Source organism: Ovis canadensis, chromosome 23 (genome assembly GCF_042477335.2).
Source record: "Ovis canadensis isolate MfBH-ARS-UI-01 breed Bighorn chromosome 23, ARS-UI_OviCan_v2, whole genome shotgun sequence".
Taxonomy (NCBI): Eukaryota; Metazoa; Chordata; class Mammalia; order Artiodactyla; family Bovidae; genus Ovis; species Ovis canadensis.
Genome location: NC_091267.1, coordinates 35,731,954 through 35,756,391, shown reverse-complemented (window position 1 = coordinate 35,756,391; position 24,438 = coordinate 35,731,954). Strand labels below are relative to the sequence as shown.

General features: G+C 41.4%; 1 protein-coding gene across 39 annotated transcripts in view; it reads left to right on the top strand.

Moving 5' to 3' along the window:
* DTNA (dystrobrevin alpha) overlaps window positions 1-17,729 on the top strand; it is a 434,483-nt gene extending 416,754 nt beyond the window's left edge. For 17 of the 39 annotated variants that reach the window (XM_069568764.1, XM_069568760.1, XM_069568744.1 and 14 more), the window contains 5 exons: window positions 872-1,031; window positions 2,892-2,981; window positions 5,796-5,964; window positions 8,464-8,596; window positions 16,653-17,729. In XM_069568764.1, coding sequence (XP_069424865.1) covers window positions 872-1,031; window positions 2,892-2,981; window positions 5,796-5,964; window positions 8,464-8,596; window positions 16,653-16,793 — 693 coding nt within the window. In that variant the 3' untranslated portion in view covers window positions 16,794-17,729. Of the gene's footprint in view, window positions 1-871; window positions 1,032-2,891; window positions 2,982-5,795; window positions 5,965-8,463; window positions 8,597-10,549; window positions 10,603-11,044; window positions 11,238-14,083 lie in introns of those variants that run through there. The other 22 variants (XM_069568778.1, XM_069568767.1, XM_069568781.1 and 19 more) reach the window with 6 other exon arrangements.
* Window positions 17,730-24,438: the final 6,709 nt, after the last annotated feature.

Here is a 24,438-nt window from a genome sequence, read left to right as displayed (position 1 = left end):
ATTATTAAAACAGATAAGGATTCCAAGAGACCTCACTGTAGAGCCGAACCTATGAAAATCAAGGTGTGACAAGTCTCAGAATGATTTCCTGCTGAGGGTTGAAGTGAGGAGATAAATGACTTTAAAGTTGTTTTCTCCTTTTTCTTCACTCATTTTTAAATCCCACTGTTCTTACTGCTAGAATATTGCTTTTTCATAGGTGAAGAGAAAGACAATTCCTATAGGAAGCATTACCCCCAAACTGGAAACCAAAATTTCTATGTTTCTCATCCTCATTTGAATCCCTGAATCAGAGCAGTTCAACAGTCAACTTTTCCTGTAAAGTAGGGACTAAACAATTTACACCTCATTTGAGTCTTAATTTGAGACTTAATACACACAATATGGCATGATATGATAGGCACTATAAATTATCCTCTGCAGATGATGGCAGGACAGACTGGTTGAAAATTTAGGAAGAGCAATATACCACATCCATCCCAAATAGTCTCTGAGTTTATATTTAAAATTTTTCCTAATGTCTTTTTATTCTGTATAGATCTTCTTTCAAGGAGTAAATAAACACCTTGAAATTATCACCGCTTAACAGTAGTTTCATTACATGGGCAAACATCTCATATATTACGTAGAACAGTGAATGTGGTACTAATAATCTCAGCTTTCAGTTTGTAACCCAAATTTCAGACCATGTCCAGTAAGGTCCTAAACTGCACCTGCATCTCAGGTTGAGCATTGCCATCCCCATGACCCAGAACTTCAACTCGCTTTGGAATTCCATTGTCACGGTTTTTAACATTTAACAGAGGCACTGGGAAGGGCATTTGGCATCTTCTTGGGGAAAACAAATTAATGACTTGCCTTGTCTCTCCAGACCCAGGGGGCAGGCTCCCCCCGCTCCTCCCCTAGCCACACCATCAGCAGGCCCATCCCCATGCCGGTGCGGTCCGCGTCCGCCTGCTCCACCCCGACCCACATGCCTCAGGACTCACTTACGGGGGTAGGGGGAGACGTACAGGAGGCGTTTGCACAAAGTAAGTGGCATTACTGTTATTATCATTATTACTTTGCTGTGTTCTGCTTTATGTGACAAAAAAAAAAAAAAAGTCGCCAAGGATTGTGTGTTCTACAGTTATCAGAGCCAAAACCAAAGATGTTCTAGACTGTTCTGTGGCTTGTGTCAAAGCCAGGCCTGCAAGACCTTTTAGCAACTCCCTACGCTGATATGTTCATCCCTTCACCATCTTATCTTCTGGCTTCTCTTGCCCTGCCCCATTTTCTTTAATGAGCCTTTGCTCCTTAAGGGAAAGGAAAAAAATCCTTCCAACAGTATCCCTAGAAAATTATATGAATGTAATCCATTTGAAAATCCTGCAGGATATTTCCGGCTTTCTTCTTTTTACATGAAAGGAAACTCAAGATTTGAGAGTAAACAAACCCATCTCTTTAGCACAGAGGCAATCGAAAAGGATGCTTAGTCACCTTCCAGATGCCTTAGAGAGTTGACTCATTGCCTCTGTGTTCTGGGGCTGGGAGGCGAGGCCCCCACAGTTCACAGAGGAGGGCAGAGAGTGATGGGAGATGACAAACAGCCTTCTCCCACCCCTGCCTCTTCTAGCAATGTATGTGCCGCGAGGGTGTTTCTCTTCCTGCCGAAGTTCATCTGTAAGCCACGTATTTGGAATCTTGAGCCTCTTTTTCAAACATACTATGGACTTGGCCCTCTATTGGGCTCCTTGCCCCGCTCCCAGGCCAGCACACAAATATCCTTTTAACCCTTGCTGTTATTGTTCAGTTGCTCAGTCACGTCCAACTCTTTTGCGACCCCTTGGACTATAGCGCAGCAGACTCCCCTGTCCATGGGATTTCCCAGGCAAGAATACAGGAGCGGGTTGCCATTTCCTTCTCCAGGGGATCTTCCCAACCCAGGGATCAAACACAAGTTTCCTGTACTGGTAGGCGGATTCTTTACCACTGAGCCACCAGAGAAGCCCCCGTTTGAACCCTTAGTGTGATGGAAATCTCATAATAATCTTTCTCAACCATAGAGAAATATGACCTAAGTTCCAAGTCAGGGTACTTGGCATACATCTTCTGCCCATGTCTTGGCAGCAGGTGTAAGAATCCTCACCCCCTTTTCCACCCCTTGAGGACAGTCGGTGCACAGGGTTCCCATTCCCAAGAGGTACCTGAAATAGTCAGGCGAGTTTGGGGAGCTCTGCCAGGAGCCGGAGGCTGAGATTCTGGAGACCAGAATCTGATGCGCTTCAGCCCAGGTAGTGGCTACAGCAGTAGCAGCTGCTGGGAAGGCACAGCTCCAGTGGGGAAACCAGACTTTTCATCTATAAGGGCAATACTTAAGTAGGGTGATCACATGTGCTGTTTTACCTGCAACCATCCCTGTTTGTGCCAGGTCACCCTGTTATGTTTTTTATTTTAAGATTTTTTTTTTTTAATGTGGACCATTTTTAAAACTTTGATTGAATTTGTTACAATATTGCTTCCGTTTCATTTTGGTTTTTTGGCTGTGAGACATGTGATCCCCAACCAGGGATTGAACCCGCACCCCCTGCATTGGAAAGCAAAGTCTTAACCACTGGACCACCAGAGAAGTCCTCATTCTTGTTACTAATAGCACCCCTCTCACTTGTAAAATTGTCCCAGTTTGAACAATAGATTGTATGAATCCCCACCAGTGGCCATGTCTTCATACATCAAAGGCCATTGCCCTGAACACAAAGTAATTTTTTTTCAGGAAATGAACCAAAGCACTTCTGAAAAGAAGTCTTGGAAGTTTTCTTGCTGTAGAATTTCAATGGGAGTGATAAACAGCATAAAAATTGGGGGAAAAGGAGAGTTTTGAATTTTTTTTCCCGTTATCATTCTTTCCTAAGGCTCAAGAAGAAATTTAAGAAATGACTTGCTAGTAGCGGCAGATTCCATCACGAACACCATGTCCTCTCTTGTGAAAGAGTTAAATTCCGGTAAGTCCCTGGTCCCCTCTTATCTGTCTGCTCATTGCAGAAGGGCCCATAACTTCTGTTAGGGATCTGCTCATAAAACACTTAGGTGCAATCTTTTTAGCTGAAAACTGTGCATTCTTATCTTAAGATGTTTATTGTCTGAGTGAGAAATGTGAGACCATCTTGAGTTTAATAATTAAAACTTTGTAGGTAAACTTTTAAGAAAGACCTCTGGAGATTTCAGAATTATCTTCAAACCTTATTTGTTGTTGTTTGGTCTCTAAGTCTTATCCAGCTCTCTGTGACCCCATGGACTGTAGCACGCTGGGCCTCTCTGTCATCCACTATCTCCCAGAGTTTGCTCAAATTCGTGTCCATTGAATTGGTGATGCTGTCTAACCATCTCATCCTCTGCCACTCCCTTCTCTTTTTGCCTTCCATCTTTCCCAACATCAGGGTCTATTCTTAACTTTATTTATTACTCCAAAAATAGCTAATAACTCAGAATTGTATAAAGAAGAAAATACCAGTTACTGTAAGCTAAACTACTCTGGTTTAACTATTCATTTAATGTTTCATATTTAGGTTGATTCCAGTTATTTACAATTAAAAACAACTTTGCTGTTTAAAAGAGAACTTCTCATTGTCACGTAGATAAAGATTTTTTAAAGATCTATGTGGCATTTTGTTGGGATATTAGATTTTTTAGTACTGTTTATATTTTGCTGATGAAAAGACTACAAATACATGCTTAATGCAGAAAGTTTGAAAATGCAGGAAAAAATAAAGAAAAATATTAAAATTGACTTGTAAATCCAAAATCCCATGGGTATGCCTGTGGCTGATTCATGTTGATATATGGCAAAACCCAGCATTATATTGTAATTATCCTCCAATTAAAAATAAAATTTTTTAAAAATCCAGAATTCCAAGGTAGCCACTGTTAAATATATCATGACCCAATTTGACATGATGCTGAAGTTAGTTTATAAGGTCAAATGTCTTATTTACTAATTTAGACCCTGTTAATTTGGGATGCATGGCTATTTGAATGAAGCTAAACTGAAATTTGGGCTTCCTAAGTGGCTCAGTGGTAAAGAACCTGCCCACCAATGCGGGAGACAAGGGTTTGATCCCTGGGAGAAGAAGATGCCCTGGAGAAGGAAATGGCAACCTACTCCAGTATTCTTGCCTGGGAGATCCCGTGGACAGAGGAGCCTGGTGGGCTATAGTCCATAGGGTCGCAAAAGAGCTGGACGTGACTTAGCTGCTAAACAACAACAAACTGAAATTCACCTTTGCAATATCACCAAAGAAAGATCTTCCCAGAAAATATATAGCATAAAATTGCAGTATTCTTTATCCTAATAATACTGAGTTTAAAAAAATTTAACAGTGTTAATACACAAATAAATATCTTGCTAGTTAGGAATACATTTCATTTATTCATGAAAGCCCTATGAGCAATATGACTGTTTTTCAGGACTGTGGTCATGTAGTTGAGATCACAAAAACTGTAAAAATAAAACTTAAACATTAAAAAAAAAAAATCCGGATTTAAATTTCTGAAAGTCTCTATAATTAGAGTTAAAATAATGAAATGGTAAAATTAACCTAAAATAATAGCAATTGAAATTGTTGCTGTTATTTTAGATTAAGATTACCAGACAGGATAAAAATGACAGTAGTTAATATATATATATCACGGTTAGTGGCATATACCCACTGCCCTAGCAAATGATGAATAAAATGAAGACATTCTCATTGTGGATGTTTCAAAGTACTTAGTTTATACTCTTACAGTACTTTGAAATATTAAGGGAATGTAGTATTTTAGGTTTGTTTATCTTACGTTAAAGTAGATTTTCCCTAATAGCTCATGGAAACCCCAAACAAGCCTTTTGGCCAACCCAATAATATTAAGCAAAAGTAACAACAGTTTTAATGAAGAGGGGGAAAAACAGAATGCTTGGAGAATTGTCAGTTATTAAGACAAAAATTTCTTATAACATTATTGAGATTTAAAAAACGCAATATGCGTATGTGTGTGTGTGTGTGTGTGAGATGCTCAGTCATGTCCAACTCCTTGCAACCCCATGGACTGTAGCCCACCAGACTCCTGTGTCCATGGAATTCTCCAAGCAAGAATACTGGAGTGTGTTGCCATTCCCTTCTTCAGGGAATCTTCCTGACCCAGGGGTCAAACCCAGATCTCCCATATTTCAGGCAGATTCTTTACCATTTAAGCCACCAGGGAAGCCCAAAAAAGACAATACTGTATTCTAAATGATCTTATGGTTCAGTTCAGTTCTGTCGCTCAGTCGTAACTCTTTGCGACCCCATGGACTGCAGTACGCCATGCCTACCTGTCCATCACCAACTCCCAGAGTTTACTCAAACTCATGTCTGTTGAGTCAGTGATGCCATCCAACCATCTCATCTTCTGTCATCCCCTTCTCCTCCCAACTTCAATCTTTCCCAGCATCAGGGTCTTTTCAAATGAGTCAGTTCTTCACATCAAGTGGCCAAAAATTGTGGAGTTTCAGCTTCAACATCAGTCCTTCCAATGAATACTCAGGACTGATTTCCTTTAGGATGGACTGGTTGGATCTCCTTGCAGTACAAGGGACTTTCAAGAGTCTTCCTGATTTTATGGTAATTCATGTCAATATCAATTCTCATTTTGAAAAAAAAATGAACACTTATTTGACTTGTGTACAGTAGCTGGTCAGTGTTTTACACAGCACAGGTTAGTTTTTGCTAAGCCTAGCCCTTTATTGGCTGATCATAAAAAAATCTAAGATATTCTTTACTTTCTTCAATTGTACCTAATAGAGGTGGGAAGTGAAACTGATAGTAACGTGGATTCTGAATTTGCACGGACTCAGTTTGAAGATCTGGTCCCATCACCAACCTCTGAAAAAGCTTTTCTAGCACAAATCCACGCCCGAAAACCTGGGTACCTTCACGGTGGAGCTACCCCGAGCACCATGCGTGGGGACATGTGAGTATCTTCTGCCTGGGGGGTGTTTTTTCAGCAACAGGACATTCTGCAGGGAGCATAAGAAAATAAAAACATGGTTGCTTAGTTTTTCATTTTGGAAAGGAATGACGCAGTTTCCTTTTCTGCCAGAAAAGGTAGGAGGGTGTGTGTGTGCTAAGTCACTTCAGTCATGTCTGAATCTGTGCGACCCTATGGCCTGCAGCCCACCAGGCTCCTCTGTCCATGGGATTCTCCAGGTAAGAATACTGGAGTGGGTTGCCATGCTCTCCTCCAGGAGATCTTCCTGACCCAGGGATCGAACCCGCATCTCTTGTGTCTCCTGCATTGGCGGATGGGTTCTTTACACTAGCGCCCCCTGGGAAGCCCAGGTAGAAGGGTGCTTCATTTCAACTTCTCATTGTGACTTTTCCTCCTAACAATTTCCAGAGTATCAGTAATGAAAACCAACCAGTACCTGTTGAGATCCTGGCCCACCCAAGGCACTCAACCAGTTAGATACAAAATAGTGTCAAAAATCACTCCCAGCATCCCAGAACTCATAGACTAGTTCAGAAGATAAATCATCCCATCTTCCGAATTTACTAGATTCCCTCTTAAGGGACCTGGTTATACTAGAGAGGCCTCTGTTCAAAGTGAGTATATAAACATCATCTATGCACTTGTGATTTGAATAACTAAATGTATAAAAATCTCATTATAAAGAAGTCCAATTTGCTTGACTTGTTGAATATGTATAAATCTGACCTTCAAAAGACATTTTGCAAAGATTTTCACCCAATTAGGTTTCTGTAGCTTGACAGGAGCCAGTAGAATCAGTGACATTCCCTACTAGACTGGGACCTTGGATCAGCTCAAAGTAGTCAGGCAGAAAAAGTTAAAGCTGAGAAACAAAGGCTAAGCAAGGACAGACCTGCAGAGCCCAGCTTGGGAGGGAAAAGACTAAAATGAAGAAAGTTAAATAAGTGGAGTTCTGAGAAATATGGACAAGGGCTCACTCAGAAGCTGGAAAAGGGAGTTGATGAGCAGTTTTTTAAAAAGCTACAGAAGGGTGGTGGTGCTTAACATGAGAAAAACTGCAGACTAGTCTACAAAAATAAACTGTTTTAAAGACCCAAAGAAGAAACTAACCAGAGGCCTTTCTGGTGTTTTGACTCTCCATCCAAGGAGTGAGTTAAAAGACCAGTAATAATGGGAAATTATAAATAGACATGGTTTGAAAGCCAGCTGTGAAAAGGCAGAGAGCATAATATCAAAACAAAACAGTTATGATTTTATGTGGCAGGAGGCTGCTGCTTTTAATTGTAGTTCGCTTTCTTGTCCTTCCCTCTATAATTTAAAATGATTTGATTTGTTTGTTATTCAGACTGGTGAACTGTGATCAGTTCAGTCTGGTAAATTACGTGTCTATGTGATTTTTTATAATTGAGCATTTACATGGTGGCGACCTAAAACTTTCTTGATCCAGTCGCAAGATCCAAGACTGTAGCTAAAGCCACCCGATCTGCCGTTCCTGGCAGGCTGGTGGCAGGGCTGTGGGGGTTGGGAAGGGAAAGTTTATAGAGGCCTTGCAGACCTATTTAGGCTGGCCCCAAACCTCTAAAAATAACAAGAACATGTCGTACAGATATAAATAAACATGAACATTGGCATTTATGTTCCAACCCAGAAACTTCTACTTGACCACTCTTTTTCATTTTAGGGGATATTTTAATATCTGTACTATCCAAGCATGTACTGTGTTTTAGCCCGAGAATATTTTAGCCATATGATTTAGGCGGTAAATTTATATTCAGTCCCAGGAAGAACTTTATATATTCTTGGATGAATAGATGAAGAGTCACACATTAGCGAATGAGATCATTCTTATCCATTTGTTTCATGATGGAATTGGACAATTTAAATGGATTTCTTAAAGTCAGAGAGAGTATACATCTTTAAGATCAAGAGCTGTGGGTTAGAATATTAGTCTCCCTGACATTGATTGGCTGATATTCTGAGCCTTGATTCTACCATAAAAATACAGCACATGAGTGCATGGGCCTATATACATGCAGAACACAAAGAGAATTAAATTACAAACAAATATTCTTAGACATTATTTCACTAGAGGGCTCACTTTCCTTATAGAAAGTGTTCTTGGACTCCATTTTTTTAAGCCCCCAAATTGGGAAAACTGTATCCTCTCAAAAGCCTGCTTTTTTTTTTTTAAGAATGGCAAACATTTAAAGGGCAACTCATTCCAGGAAACTCTAGGAAAACAGGTGACATAGAAAAACTGCCTATGAGAACAACTTGATCATATATTTCTCCAAACTTCCAAAGCGTCTTTCAAGTTTTTTTCATCATGTCAAAGAAAATCCTAAATTGAAGTAAATCGAAGCAAAGAAGTGAATTAGAGACAAAATAAACGTGCCCCCAGAACAGCAGGTAATACAGGGATTCCACTCATATTTGCCTTTTAAGATTTGCTCCAAAACACCCTCTGTGGTTGACTCCCAGGGTTACAGAAGACGGGGACCCCTACGTGCGGCCAGAGGATGAGAACTATGAAGATGACTCCGTCCGGCAGCTGGAGAATGAGCTGAAGATGGAGGAGTACCTAAAACAGAAGCTACAGGATGAAGCCTACCAGGTACCGAGAGCCCACCCCACACCACCCACCACTTCGGCCCCCGCCCCTCGGCGGCTGGATCTTTCACATTATCCCAAAACTTGGTGCCTTCTCCTTCCTTCCACCCTCCCTTTCTGGAATATTCTGACAGTACTCCTTAGCCCATGAATTCTAAGACAGGGAAAGGTTTAATGCTTCTTATAGCTGTCACTCACCGTGTTTTCCTATAAATTCTGAGCTGGAAAATGAAAAGAGGCCTTCCATGGTGATAAATAGTTCATGACCCTCCAAGATCATTAGGAAAACACTTTTAAAGAAAAGATACAGCTGGCTGTCCATATCAGCAGATTCAGGATCTGTGGGTACTGAGGTTCAACTGGAAGGGACTTTGAGTATCCATGGATACTGGCATCTGCAGGATGAGGGTATCCTGGAACCAGTCCCCCATGAATACTCTGGGATTCTATGCCCTTGGGTGGGCCACAGGGCACCAGGAAATTGACTAAGCATAAGTATACCTCTGTCCTTGAATCACTTGTCCTCAACTTCCCTCCCTGCCTGCCTCGTATCAAATGTTAAGAAGTCAAAGAGTGAGAAACCTCAGCTAGACATGTTGGGGGAACTGCAGGCCCCCATTCAGCAGGGTGTGGCTGGACAGATTGTCATATATCCTGGATAGCATGATAATCCATCTGAGAAGTCACCTGACATAACACATGCGATGGGGAATAATATTATCCTTACGGGGATACATTTTCTCCATGGAGATTGTTCTACTGCCCCGTTTATTTACCTTGTATGTTTCCCCTCCCTGCGTCTTGCTGGGGTTCTGGGAGGACAGGGGTATTTGGATGGTTGAGACCTACTGCCCCTCACCAGGCCCCAGTGGGTTATTTTTATCAGGTCAGGCTTTCTGTCCAATATCCAGATAAGTTTTTTCCACCATCTTAGGAGCAGTAGCTTCTCTTACTCTGCTATTGGAAGAAAGAATAGCCGATAAAATAAGTTATCTACTGCTCATACATCTGTAGATTGCTTGGAAATATTTTCCCAAGAAGAACAGAGCAAGAGGGAAGCCTACTAACCCCACCTTGACAATATGAAACAGAAGTTTCGCCTCTTTGGAATGTTCCAAAACAGTTGTGTTTCGAAATAACTTCAGAATGTAGGCCTAGGTAAACAAAGAGTGACCAGATATGTAAAGCTGTGCTTGAATCCTGCGTAATCAGACTTGCCTCGAGTGCACACCAGGGAGGGCATTTTTCTTTACAACTTCTATGGCCTGTCCACAGGAGGAAATTTGCCCGGATGAAGCCCCAGGGTGTCTCTGGGAACTCTGAGGGGTGGCATTCCTACATATATCTCCTTTGGGCCCTGCTGCACAGAAGGAGAGAGAGAGGTGGCTAAATAATCAATATTATGGTTCATGTTGTTAGAGGCGCCTATTAGACCTCCCTCTGGGAGCCCACACTAGTGTCTGGATTTTGGTGACAACTGTAACTGAAATTTCTAATTTTTTTTTTTAAGAAAAGGAGTCATTTCATATAAGATATTAGATTTTTATTTATTTCAATGAACTAGAGATTTAACCTGATACAAGCCAAATGAAAGGAAATTCTATTAACAGCTTCTATTGGAGTTCCTGCCATCTCTGGCAGATTTTAAGCTCTTTCTCTCTCTCTCTCCTTTCCTCACTACAACCAGTGACTTCAAAGAAAAGACAAAGAAAAGGGCAAAGAGATTGTAACGGGTCCATGTGTTTTATGCCCTGGAGAAGGTTGAAGTGGTTTTTCCTTGACTGCTCTATAAGCTGTTGGATGGGTCAGAATGTTACTTTCGTCCCCTGGCTTCTCTCTGTCTGTCTGTCTGTCTATCTATCTTTCTGCATGGCTTCCCACCAAATAATTCACCAGCTTGACTGCATCACAGACTTGACATGTCACCTTTCTCGTTTGTATCCTTTGTCACCCGCAGGTCAGCTTGCAAGGTTGAATGCAATATCCTTTTATCACTCTCCTCTCAAGTAAGTATCCACTTATTTAGGAGGAAATGTGGTCACTGTACCTTGGATTCCGATCACTTGTGACCTACATGCACAATCACTCTCTCTTACGTTTTTTCTCTGGTATACTATCCTCTCCCCCTGCTGACAGCAAAGAATCATCCTGGGCCATGAAACATATCTTTCTAGTCCAGTGTGATTTGGCAGACAACCTTGGGAGTTCACTTTTTACTCTATAAATTAGGAAAACTGGCAGAGGAATTTCTATAACCCAAAGATGCCCCATAAATGTGCGGCTATAAAGCCAATTTGCTGATCCATAACTGCATCCAAGGTTTCAACCTCTCTGGCACTTGAGAGAGAAAAATGCAAGCTTGCTCAGCACTTGCAGAAATGAGTCAGCTCCTTAGTCCTGCTGTATTTCGGGCCCAAAAGATCAAAGTGTGCACCTTAACCAGTGAAATCAAGAACATGAATTACTAAAGAAAATGAAAGAAGCAAAGCACAAAGGGAAGCTTCCACAGCCTTACGCTTTTGGAACAGCTGATTCACACCCATCATGGAATTCAGCAAGATATAAATTAATTTAAAATACCTTTTCTGGGGCTTGTGATCCCCTACCTTCAGAGATTTACCTAAATACATGGGAAATTCTCAGTAGTTTTTTGTTTGTTTGTTTGTTTAATTTAAAGAGACTAGCATTTTATTGGCAAGAACCACTTGACTATTGTTGTCTGAAGCTTAGGATCTGGACTCTAACAGACTGATTTCAAAAATGAGTTCCATCAGATCCTAGCAGCATAATCTTTGAAAAATTGCTTAGACTTCTATGAGCCTCTGTTCCCACTGTACAACATGTATCATAATACCTACCTCACAGAGGAGTTGTACGCGCTGGGATACACCAAGTTACGGCTTAACCTAGTGGCAGACACACTATCATTTCATTCTGAGCACACACATACATGTCTAACCCTCTGCTCAGTGCTTTAGAAGCAGTTCAGTCCCTGGGAGCGACAATGATTATTATGTGAGTGTATGAGAACCCCCAAGACTCAGAACTAGCTTGCTCTCTCTACTTGGGTGAATAAGGTTGGAATTCGGCTTTGTGCTACGATTTGACACACCTTCAGCTACACTGTCCCATGAGTCTGATGGTTTCTCTGGCTCCAGCTCATGGCCATTTAGATGTCCCACATTACAATTCAAAGCTAATACACCTCTCACAGTCATGACTGCATAAGACCAAGGACTTGTAACTACTTTAGTTCTTCTGTCTATTCCCACCCTTGGAATCTCATAAGTCTACAGTGCAGTTGAGAGGAAACTCAGCCCTGGCTGCTAAGTTGAAAAAGGAATATATGTCTTCTAAATGATGTATCAATTAGTAATGAATACATTCTAGCTGAAACACTGCTGACCTCCTGTCTCGGTCCTCAGGTTAAGATGAGGCAAGTAAAAATCAAGGTGTAATTGTTATGAAATATATTTTTTGAGCTGTGAGGCCCTTTTGGTATAAAAGGAAAGATCTTATTGAATACATTTTAGTCTGTCTCCCTTGGACTTGAGACTACTACCCACAAGTTCTCCTGATTCATCATGACTATAGTGAAAAAGTTCCCAAGAGCAATTTCTGAAAATATTCACTCCAGTTACTTTCCCAGAGGAGCAAGATGTTTCCTTTCATAGCATTTTCTTTCTCTGAACTCTAGCAGTTTGATCATTTTTGTTATGCACATTATTTAAACATCAGCAGGTAGTTCTTATAAAAAATATACTTCTTTAAAAAGCCTAATAAAATGCCTTTGACATTTTTTATTTAGTTGCTAACTCATGTCCAATTCTTTTGCCACCCATGGACTGTAGCCTGCCAGGCTCCTCTGTCCATGAGCTTTCTCAGTGGAGTTGCCATTTCCTTCTCCAGGGGATCTTCCGAACCCTGGGATCAAACCCATGTCTCCTGCGTTGGCAAGTAGATTCTTTACTACTGAGCCACAGTGGAAACCCCAGCCCTGGACATAAACCAAGATAAAAGCAGTATTTGGTTCTTGTCCATAAATGCCAAAGATTTTAATCTTCTGTTTCAAATTTTATTTCCAATAAAACTTAAAACAGTTGTGACCTCTGCTACTTTCTGCATCCTTACCTACCTAGCTGGCCTTGCACAGGATTTTAAATATAAGCCAGTCTGTCACCAAATCACCAAGTCAGACAAAATTAATTTAAGATCTGGAACACTGCAGGAACTAGTAGCTTTTCATCCTTGAAGCTAGTTCTACCCTACTGTAATTTTTCTTGATGAAACCCAGAAAGACAGCTGAAATTGTAGAACAGTTATCTGTTGAAATCTATTCACTTGAACCTTCTGGCTATACTGCAAGACCAGAAATTATCCTCAAATATATGCATCTCTTCTGCAAGGGTCCTAAAGTCGATTTCATCAGCTCAGAGTTAATTAGGCATCCATGAAGCAGAGCACCACATGCTGCTGCTGCTGCTGCTGCTAAGTCATGTCAGTCGTGTCCCACTCTGCGTGACCCCATAGACAGCAGCCCACCAGGCTCCCCCATCCCTGGGATTCTCCAGGCAAGAATACTGGAGTGGGTTGCCATTTCCTCCTCCAATGCATGAAAGTGAAAAGTGAAAGTGAAGTCGCTCAGTCATGTCCGACTCATACCAACACCATGGACTGCAGCCCACCAGGCTCTTCCATCCATGGGATTCTCCAGGCATGAGTACTGGAGTGGGGTGCCGTTGCCTTCTCCGGAGCCCTACATGACTAAGGGACAAAAGATGAAACACCAGAGACATGGAAGACCCATCCTCTGCTCAAGAAAATCCTTAGGCCTCTTTGAAGATAAATATGCGCTTACCAACACATTAACAAGAGTTAATCCAGAGAAACCTGTTTCATTGCTTTTCAGCTAGCCACGTGGGAAGAAACGATACACATAACGCTTAGCACCCGAATTAGAGTCCACCATGGTCCCATTTTGGCACACTCAAATCTTAGGTTGGTCCCTTTTCCATCCCTCTGGCCACATGGTACTCCACTCACCTTGGCCAGCCGCATCCTAACTTCAGAAATTAGAGGATGGAAGATCAAAGGTGGATTTTTTTTTTAAATTAGCGTGGCAAAAAAAAAAAAAATTAGCAAGGCATTCTGATGGTGAGTCAGTGCTTTCATCTCCTTGTCCAAAGGACAACACAGATATTTCTGTTTATGTTGCTTGAACCTTCCAGATGCCTTAGGTGCCCACTAGGCAGGAGTCTCAGCATGGAGGATTCTTGTCCTCTCTTCCATCAGAAGGTGCAGTAGCCCAGTGTCCCAAGACGGTCATTCCTGATTGTCAGAGGAAGAAAGGAGTGTGTGTGTGTGTGTGTGTGTGTGTGTGTGTGTGTGTGTGTTTCGGGGTGGGGGAAAGGGAGGATTCTAAGCTTCATAACTCTAATTTAGAGAACAGTTTCTATCTTTAAAAAAGAAATTACACATTGCTTATTCCCAGGCAAGCTATAGTCAGACAGATGCAAGTAACAGGAGAGCTGGTGATGAAGGACAGAGCTGCACCCCCAGAGGAGAAGACGGCAGCCTGGCAGCAGCCTCAGCTCATGGAAGAGAGGACCCACCACATGCAGCCGCTCCCGACAGACCCCCGCCCCCTAAAGACTGTGTTCTGCCGACTATAGTGCAGCTAACTTTTTGTTCTAAGTTTTGTAGTTCATAGACGTGTGTTTTGAGAAGGAAAAAAAACAAAAATAAGACTTCTGTTCAAAGCTAACTTATCAGCTACATCTTCTGTAACATGGCTCATCCCTCGAAATGAAAACACAGGCTGAAATCCCATGCTGCTGTTACTGGCAATGGCAGTATTAACGAGCATCTTACCTTTGCACATGATATTTGAACCTGATCAGTTTACAGCGACATTACTAACACTGTTTATAGCTAGGAGTTTCATTTCTGAATTCGCTGAGATTTTAGCAAAACAGTTGATTATATACACTGTACATTTTTTTTTCCACAGCAACTGGAAAAAAAATAACAACCATTTGCAGTTATTCACTGAGCCCGAAGGATTTGGTTCCTGAGGGTACAGACTTAGAGCCCCAAAGCCAAGAAGGGTCCTTGGCCTGCATAGTCTGCACTTGTCTCCAAGTCTCTGAGAACTGAGGCTTGAACCAAACCCACCAGGAGAAACCAATCTCTGCGGCTTCTTTCCAACTTGGGGTTGTTTTCTTTCAAGATACTCTTAACCAATCAGCCATAGTATTTAGTGTAAATATTTTTTTTTCCAAATAGAGATCATATTCCAAAAAAAGGCAACATTCAAATTATATAGAATCTAGTTTTTAAAATCAGCACAGATCTTCTTAAAAACTGTGAACTCTGTTTTGAAATACTCATTACTAAAGCTGTTTATAAACCACAGGTGCCATAAGATCCCCCCCAGTGGACTCAAGTTATCTCTGCTCTTCCACGGCTGGTTCCTTTCGGTTTAGCTTTAGGGAGCATGTTTCTAACAGCACCGCTCATCCACCAGTTCCCCATCAGGTCGTTTGGAGGCCTTTCAGCTTTAAATGTACAGGCTTAAAGTGCGCTTGCAAACGTTCACTCTCCTTTTCTTTCTGAATGTGTTTTGCCTTAGCTGGCTACCTGGTGTTCTGCATGCAGCCTCCTGTGGTCACGTGAGAGGAAACAGGCTTTCCTAAGTGGAGCTGGGATCTTGCACTCTGTGAAAAGCTGATGTGCAAAAGAACTGTCAAGGAAGGGAGAATGAATGACTCTGTTGATGGTCCTTTCTGAGGGCCCTCTTTGGGGAGCACCAAAGACCTCCCTTGGGGATTCTGGGGAAATGAAAAAAATAATCTTCTACTTTGTTTCAAGATTTGATGAAATAAAAATCCTGCAACACAGTAGATGCATTATCCTTAAACTGGCAGCTTCTCTGGATTCCTGTTTCTCATTTAAAAGAAAGAAGAGAACATCATTCTATAACAGTGGTTCTTTGAAATGTGGTCCCTGGACCAGCAGCACCAGCATTACCTGGGGAATTTATTAGAAATGCAGATTCTTAGGCCCTAACCCCAGCCCTACTGAATCAGAAATTCTGGGGTTGGGGCCCCGTCATCTGTGTTTGAACCTTCCAGGTGATTCTGATGCATGCAGAAGCTGAAGAACCACTGCTTTAGAAGAAAGTTGTGTAATAAAATCTCTGAAAAGGCCTTACTCAGAATAAGTAAGAAAGGTTCTGAGTCATCATCAAAGTTTGAGTGATTCAATTTTGCTTCCAGGGTTGGCAGAAGCTTTCTCCCACCCGACAGAGTCAGTAATTGGTGGGTGCCCCGCTGAGAAGTGACATCCCAACTTCTTCCTTCTTCCTTTTCAGAGGGCTCTCAGATGCTCCCATCTCTGTGTTGGGTCAGACACCACCTCCTTGACTGCCCTCGGGAACAAAATCACTTGCCTTGGGGTTAGTAAATCTCTCGGTTGGCATTAGCAAGGAGCGCATTCTGCCCCTTGATGTACTTAATCATTTTTCCCTGGAGAGCCAGCCTGACAAATGCCCCTGAGAACAGGCTGACACCAAAGGGACACAACTGCACAGTTCTCAGATTTCTTTGCACAGAGGGATGTTATTGCAGGTTTTGTTGGTGTATCTTAATGTTCATCTCCTTCCCTCTGCCCATCCTCTGTGAACCCATACCTCTTTAGATGGAGCAGGTGGCCACTGGTGCCTCATACTCAGTACTTAAAACCACTACATCCCAGCTACCTACATGGCTGTCAGCTCTGAATCAAAGCTGGGCAGTTCTCAGTCTCAGAACCCTGACCCTGCAGGTGGCATTCAGCCACTACCTGGACCGAGCTGACAGATGTTATCATTTTGTGTTTCTGCATCATAGTGTTTGTCTAAGGTTTGGACTGTTCTGTGGGTAACCTTCCCGCATCATAGTGTTCATTGCCAATTCCATCACACGGTTGTCGATCCCATCTTACGAAGTCGTTGCAAGGACTCTGGAAACTGCTGCCAATGACCGATTCCTGACTAACCAGCCACCTGTTCTTTCTCTTAGCTCCACGTCAGCCCTGAGACCAGACTCAAGCACCCCTGTCCTGTAAACGAGACAAAATGGCGTGCGTTATTTTGGGTTTTCGTGTTTTTGGGCGGGTTTCTTTCCTTGGCTCTCCAAATCTACTTTTGGGGCCTGTTCTAAGTGCAAACCCAGCAGGTGTCACCTGTCCTGTCCATTAGGTACAGTTCTGTCTGGCCAGGGTTGTTTCTTTCTTGTTCCACGATGAATTGCACATCCATCTCCATTAGAGGTGATGCCCTATTAATGAGCACTGGTCTAACACAGCCAACCCTCCCCCACGGCACCATGTGAATGGAGGGAGGGAGGAGGGTGAAATCTACTGTAGGGGATTCAGGAATCAGTTGTGGTTGGTCAGGACGGAAGTCGGGGTAAATGTGGTTGGTCAGAGGGAGATGTGCTGGAGATTGTGAAAAATGGATTCTCGAGAGATCTACTATAAGACAGGGAAGGTTCATTTGTAAGTAGTAATGTGAACTGAACTACATAAGAGTGTGGCCTTTGTTGTGATATACTATGTATTTTCTTATATGCATGAGCCAAACTGTTGCCTCATAATTTAGCACTGATGTCTGCTTTTATTTGGATCATCTTTGTCCACCCTTATTAGTTCTTGGCTGTTAACTGTAGGTAGGCGTTGTAGATCCAGCAGCCTTTGGTTGCTGCAGTCACCTTGGTTCGATTCCGCACAAACAACTCCATGCCCTCAGAAAAAAGGGCATTTTTACCTTTGAACCAAAAAGAGGGGAAAAAAGAAAATCAGAGGTATCATATCCTAATTAACTCTAAGACATTTTTAATTATGACTACTGTAATTTGACGCCATTTGAAGTAACCAATTCAGAGACACTAAAGATTTCACAACATTCATGGGTATGTAACAAAACTACTATTGTATGGGTTTTTTGTATTGCTGTTAAGTATTGTTTTGTGTGTCTGTGTGTGTGTTGGAACCTCCTGGGGACATGTTATATTTTGAAGTGATTAAACTATTTAATTGTGTGTCTATATTTTGGAATGGAATTATTTCTTCATTAAAAAATGTTTTTAAAAACACTATATCTTGTGTATTTTGTTCTTTGAATGTTTCCTAAAACAACAAGAGATTAGTCTAAGAAAGACAAGTCAGTGTTTGGAGCGTGAAGCTTGGACTGCTGATTGAGGATCAAGCAATTGAGGTCAAATATTTCACCTTTTCCTGCCTTTGAGGATGCAATTTTTTAAAAAATTAGATACTATTCTGCTCATCGAAAGCCTTGTTATGATTAAGATCAAAAATCCATACTCCCTCTCCTTTTTTCTCTTCCTCTTCTTTCTTTTCTTCCCCAAATTCCAAATGTTGGAAAAAAATAACTAACATTTGTGTAATCCTTTACAACTTTCAAAAACCCTGTTTCATTTACATTTGATCCTCACATTATCCATTTGAGGAGTACTTAGTCATCCAGATGTGTAACTTACGGTGCTTCCTTTGTTCTGAAAAAATCTGCAGACCAGGCTGAGATGAGAAGTAGACTAGGAGTGCCATCAAACAAGAAACAGAGGGAAAAACACAAGAAATTTCCCACTTCTGAGAAGATGGTGTGCTTTTCGGAGGAGCTTCAGGAATTAGGCTTCTGCCTCTATCCAGAGCTGTGGAGACTTCGCCTCACTCCCAGTAGATCTTGCATCAGACAAGACCAAGATTCATCCAAGGAGTTGTGCTCTCAATTCCTTGGCGTTGGTTTAATTTCTACTGCTGTCTTCTGGTTGCCCTAGCAACACAAATTAAACTTTCCAAATTATGTGTTCTAAATATTATCTGAACAAGTAAAGAAAAACTGGGAGGCACTAGAAAGATGAAAATGAGAATTTTCAGAATCAATTTTTTTTTTCTAAGATGTCAGATCCTGACGTAAGACTGTGATGTACACCAAGAATCACCATCACCCAAAACATTCCCCTAAGATTTCATTGGCATAGTCAGGAGCAGTGGGGCAGGTCTGGTTGTCAAACACTGGAGAAGCTTGGGGCAAGAACTTTTTTCCTGGTTCATAGCCAACTTGGGAACAATGATCCTCTGAAATATAAAATCCTTTATAGTCTTTTTTTAAAATGCTGCTTTGAGGGGAGGTTAGTATGAGAAAAGAGTAATATTTCCCCCTATTGCAAAGAGATCCAAGATGCTTCTTTGATGAAGAAGGGCTCAAATATTTTAGCAGGATAATAGGAAGAGTATAATTTTAGCAAAACACCTAAACCAAGGCTAAGATACAATACTGAAAAATCTGCATAAAATGCAACTTAACTTCCTAGTTCTCAATGTTCAGTACAAATAACCCTACTTGTTCAATAGCAAAGGCATTTTTCAAGCCATTGTGAGGGTCTCTGTACTATGAACGTTAGCAGTATAAAGGACAGTCTTCAATTTTTTTTTTTTTTTTCTAAAAAACCACAAAGTCAGGAGGTGGAGAAGAGGGAAAGCTTGTTCACTGTTGTTGGGAATGTAAATTGGTACAGCACTATGGGAAACAAGATGGAGTTTCCTTAAAAAACTAAAAATAGAGCTACCACTTGACTCACCAATTCCACTCCTGGGCATATTTTTTTTTAATTAATTCAAAAAGATGCATACACCCCAATGTTCACAGCAGTATTATTTATAACTGCCAAGATATGGAAGCAACCAGACTGTCTATCAACAGATGAACTGATAAAGAAGATGTGTGAATGGATAAGGAAGTTGTGCTACATATACACGAGAGAATATTACTCATTACTCAGCCATTAAAAATAACGCATTCTGAGTCAGTTCTAACGAGGTGCATGAAACTGGAGCCTAGTATACAGAGTGAAGTAAGTCAAAAAGAGAAACACCAATACAGTATATTAACACAGTATATACACAGAACTTAGACAGATGGTAACAATGATCCTATATACAAGGCAGCAAAAGAGACACAGATGCAAAGAACAGATTCTTGGACTATGTGGGAGAAGGCGAGGGTGGGATGATTTAAGAGAATAGCATTGAAACATGTATATTACCAGATGTAAAACAGATGACCAGTGCAAGTTCGATGCATTAAGCAGGGCACGCAAAGCTGGTGCTCTGGGGCAACCCAGGGGGGATGGGAATGGGGAGGGAGGTGGGAGGGGGGTTTAGGATGGGGGCACACATGTGCACCCATGGCTGATTCTTGTCAATGTATGGCAAAAGCCACCACAGATTGTAAAGTAATTATCCTCCAGTTAAAATCAATTAATTTTTTAAAAAAAGATTTGGTGTATGCATATACAATGGAATACTACTAAGCCATAAAAAGAATGAAATTTTGCCATTTGCAGCAACATAGATGGAGGGCATTATACTAAGAGAGAGAAGTCAAAGACAAATACTCTGCGATATTGCTTACATGTAGAATCTAAAAAGCACAACAAACTAGTCCATATAACAAAAAAGAAGCAGCTCACATATATATAGAACAAACCAGTGGTTACCAGTGGGGAGGAGGGGTTGCAATATGGAGGGTGGGGGGAACGACAGGTACAACCTAGTAGGAGTAAAATAGGCTACAAGATTGTCCTATACAACACAGGGAATATAGCCGATGCTTTGTTATAACTGTAAATGGAGCATAACCTTTAAAAAAATTTAAGCATGCAGTTGTTTTTTCATATTACTACTTAGCATAAAGCTAAGTTGCAATCTGTGATGGTGAGAAGTGTAAAACTAACAGAATTTATTCCAACTCTATACCCTCTTCTTAGCCTGGCCTGATGAAAGGATTAAGCTATGTACTGAGTTGGCCGAACAAATTTATTATGGAAGAACCGGAACAAACTTTTTGGCCAGGGCCACTTAACTGCTTGTCTATTCATCTTTCCCAACTCTACACTGGCGGTGAGCAAAGTCTGCACTAGTGTGGAACATCACTGAACCCAATGCTGAGCCATAAGTACAATAGTTGGGCAATAAATACAGAAGGTATTTAAAAATAAGGAAGGCACACCATTCTTCAGGTTACTCTCCTAATTATCCATAGTCACAGCCAGGATTTTTAATAGATGGGTTGGAAGAGATGAAAATTGATCCGGCATAGACTCTGGTAAGCACCGGAAGTAGGAGATTGGGGAGGTCGGGCTTGTGCTCCAAAGCCAGGTGTTTGTGACGCTCGGTTCTGAAAAGTGGAGACACTGATTTGTATTCCGACCTCCCACTTTCAAAAAGACCTGATAACAGAGCCAGGACTCCTCTCAGAAAGTGAGTCAGCAGTTTGCCTGAGACTGACCCAGTTTTGCACTGAAAGCCTAGAGTCCTGAGAAACACTTCAGTCCTGGTCAAATGAAGGAACCAGTCTCCCAAGAAAGCAAGGAAAGAGACCACTCATGCATCAGGCTGCAACAAGCCCCCATGAATTCTGCATCATAAAGCAAGTAAGATATTCTCCTACTGTGGAACATTTAGAGAACAAAAAAGGCTTATCTACCATGAATGTACCTTCCTACCATGAATGTACCTTCCTAATCAAAAGTGAAGGTCGCTCAGTCCTGTCCAACACTTTGGGACCCCATGGACTGTGATCTCTCCAGGCCAGAATACTGAAGTGGGTAGCCTTTCCCTTCTCCAGGGGATCTTCCCAACCCAGGAATCGGAACCAGGTCTCCCATATTGCAGGCAGATTCTTTACCAGCTGAGCCACAAGGGAAGCCCAAGAACACCGGAGTGGGTAGCCTATCCCTTCTCCAGGGTATCTTCTCAACCCAGGAATTGAACTGGGGTCTCCTACATTGCAAGCAGATTCTTTACCAACTGAGCTATCAGGGAAGCCCCATTCTAATCAAAAGTTTCATGTTTAGGAGGAACCTTCTGATGCCCCACCAGGACAATATTAGCTTCAGAATTCACTACAGTGAGAACACCCATGGGTTTTTTCACCTCGGGGATCTCTGAAATGAAATGACCTATAGACAAGACTTGTTCAAACATTCAGATTGCTAAGCAGAGTCTGCAAAAATCAAGTTGAATTTGAGCATAACTGACTGTGAACTTCTTTTTTTCCTTTGAAGACAGTGATTGACTCTTTTTTGTTGTTGTTGTATAGTTGCTAAGTTGTCCAGCTCTTAGCGACCCCATGGGTTTTGACCAGGCCTTTAACTTGACCTCCCGTTTCTTTGAAGAGAGGATATTTTTCAGTTCATCTAAAAGCAGAATCAAATTCTTTAGACATGAGTTCAGAGAGGGGCCTAAGGCAGTCCTGTTTTCACCATTTCTTTGTTCTATCCCTTCTCTCCACTGAGATGTGAGTGTTGGAACAGACTCTGGAAATAAGCATATAAGGTTGGACTGTACAGAGGAAACCTACAATCTGCCTCTTAGAGATTTTTCTATTTATTGAATCAGGTACAAGCTGTAAAAGCTTTTGTTCGCAACTTAAAAAGCACTACATCATACATATAACTGAATCACTTTGCTGTACTCCAGAAGCTAACACAACATTGTAAGTCAACTATATTTCAATTTAAATAATAATAAATAATAAAAGTAACACCTCAATATTTCTAGAATAGCTACGAACATGGAGCAGGAATTATATATCATTATGCATGTTGCCTGCCTGCTAAGTCACTTCAGTCATGGCCGACTCTTTGCGACCCCATGGACTACAGCCCACCAGGCTCCTCTGTCCATGGGATTCTCCAGGGAAGAATACTGGAGTGGGTTGCCATGCCCTCCTCCAGAGGATCTTCCCAACCCAGGGATTGAACCTGAGTGTCCTATGTCTCCTTCATTGGCAAGCAGGTTCTTTATCACTAGCACCACCTAGAAAGCTCTGTGTATCATTATAGAATGGTCCTAGCCTACAATTTCCGGAAGAAATTAGTTTTAACATATACTCTTTTTAACTCTCTAAATATATGAAGTTTTGAATATATAATAAGCAACTTCTGATGACCCAGAAAAACTTGAGAATGCACCACAAATTACAAGAAAAACCCCACGACTTCCTGTGTGAAATGCTTCAGCAGTTACCTCAAATTCACCTCTGATTGAACTTTCATCCTCACTAGTAGTCGATTACTCATTCAGTTCAATAGCAGCTGCCAATAAAGAAGTTTTTGGCTGTAGACTTACATAAGTGTAAATCAGTCTTACATCAGTTTTACTCAGCTTTATACAAATAGTAAGTATTCCTTGGATGCAAAAAAATATTAAAAATCTTGATACTTTTGTATCAGTGGAGATAGTCTTCTGATACATATATAGATATATTCCCATTCATTATAGCAACCAAAGTGAGAAAGTGTTAGTCCCTCAGTCATGTCTGACTCTCTGCGACCCCATGGACTGTAGCCCACCAACCTCCTCTGTCCATGGAATTCTCCAGGCAAGAATACTGAAGTGGGTGGTCATTCCTTTTTCCAGGGGATCTTTCCCGCAAGGGATCAAACCCAGGTCTCCTGCATTCCAGGCAGATTGTTTACTGTCTGAGCCACAAGGGAAGCCCCAACGGCCACTGTATAGCAACCAAAGGCCACTGTAATCAGAGAACTTACAAGGAACCCACAGTTTTCTTTTTTTGTAAATCAACAGACCTGACCCTTTTGGAGCTTTATGTTTTAATTTCACTCTTTTTGATTGAAAGAGAGCATTTACAATATAAAGAAGAGGGCCTGAAGTTTGTATTTCTATGTGGGGCTAGCGATTAGAAAATATTACTAAGATCTATAAATTACCCATAGGTTGACATGGGAGCTGTTACACTGGGGAAGGGGGAGAAATATATGACAAGTCCTCCCTTGACTGTAATTGGATGGGAAAGCTTGCATTAAAATATGAGAAATTCTGGGAAAGAGGGAAAAAAATTGTTGGAATAATCATGTTTATTCTCTCTAAAAAACATACATCCTTTGTGAATTATTTGTAACCACAACCAAAATCCTTGTATTTCCCACAAATCAGCATTTACTGAACAAATTTAAGAGGATAAATGATTACCATTCCCTCTCTAGGAACATCTGCTTCCAAAGGAATTTTGGCAGAGCTTACAAGTGATGTCAGACTGCCAGGCACAAAGATCAAAATCTGGTTCATTCTTGCCCTGGTATTCCTACCTCCAGGAGAGCCTGGTCTAAATCCACAAAAGCCAGTGTTTGAAACGGATTACTGTATATTCTCACTGGAAAACAGACAAAGGTTGGAAGCCGGAAGTGCTCAGAACTCGCCTTTCATTGAGTCTCTTAAATATTTATAGTCAACATCCCACAAAATATCTGTCTGTAAAGATGTTTGGGAAAAGAAAATAAAATTCCAAAGAGAAACATTTCCAGTCATGCTCTTTACCATCAACAAATATTTACTGAATAACTCCTTGAGGTGTGAGAAGCCACCAGTCTCTTCATCACCCAAAACACATCTATGTTATTCACACAGTAGTTACACTTCAGACACCTCGTTGGCTAACTGAGAAGGATCCTATTGTTAGTTACTCTGTTCAGCACCTGTCACTGGGTCTTTAGAAATTTGGTGAAAAAAGGATTTTGAGGGAGCTACCTAGGCATTTGCTGCTGCTGCTGCTGCTGCTGCGTCTTTACTTCATGGCAAATAGAAGGGGAAAAAGGTGGAAGCAGTGACAGATTTCCTCTTCTTGGGCTCTAAAAATCACTGCAGATGTTGACTGCAACATTAAAATCAGAAGAAATCTGATTAAGGAAAATCAACCCTGAATACTCATTGGACGGACTGATACTGAAGCTGAAACTCCAGTATTTTGGTCATCTGATGTGA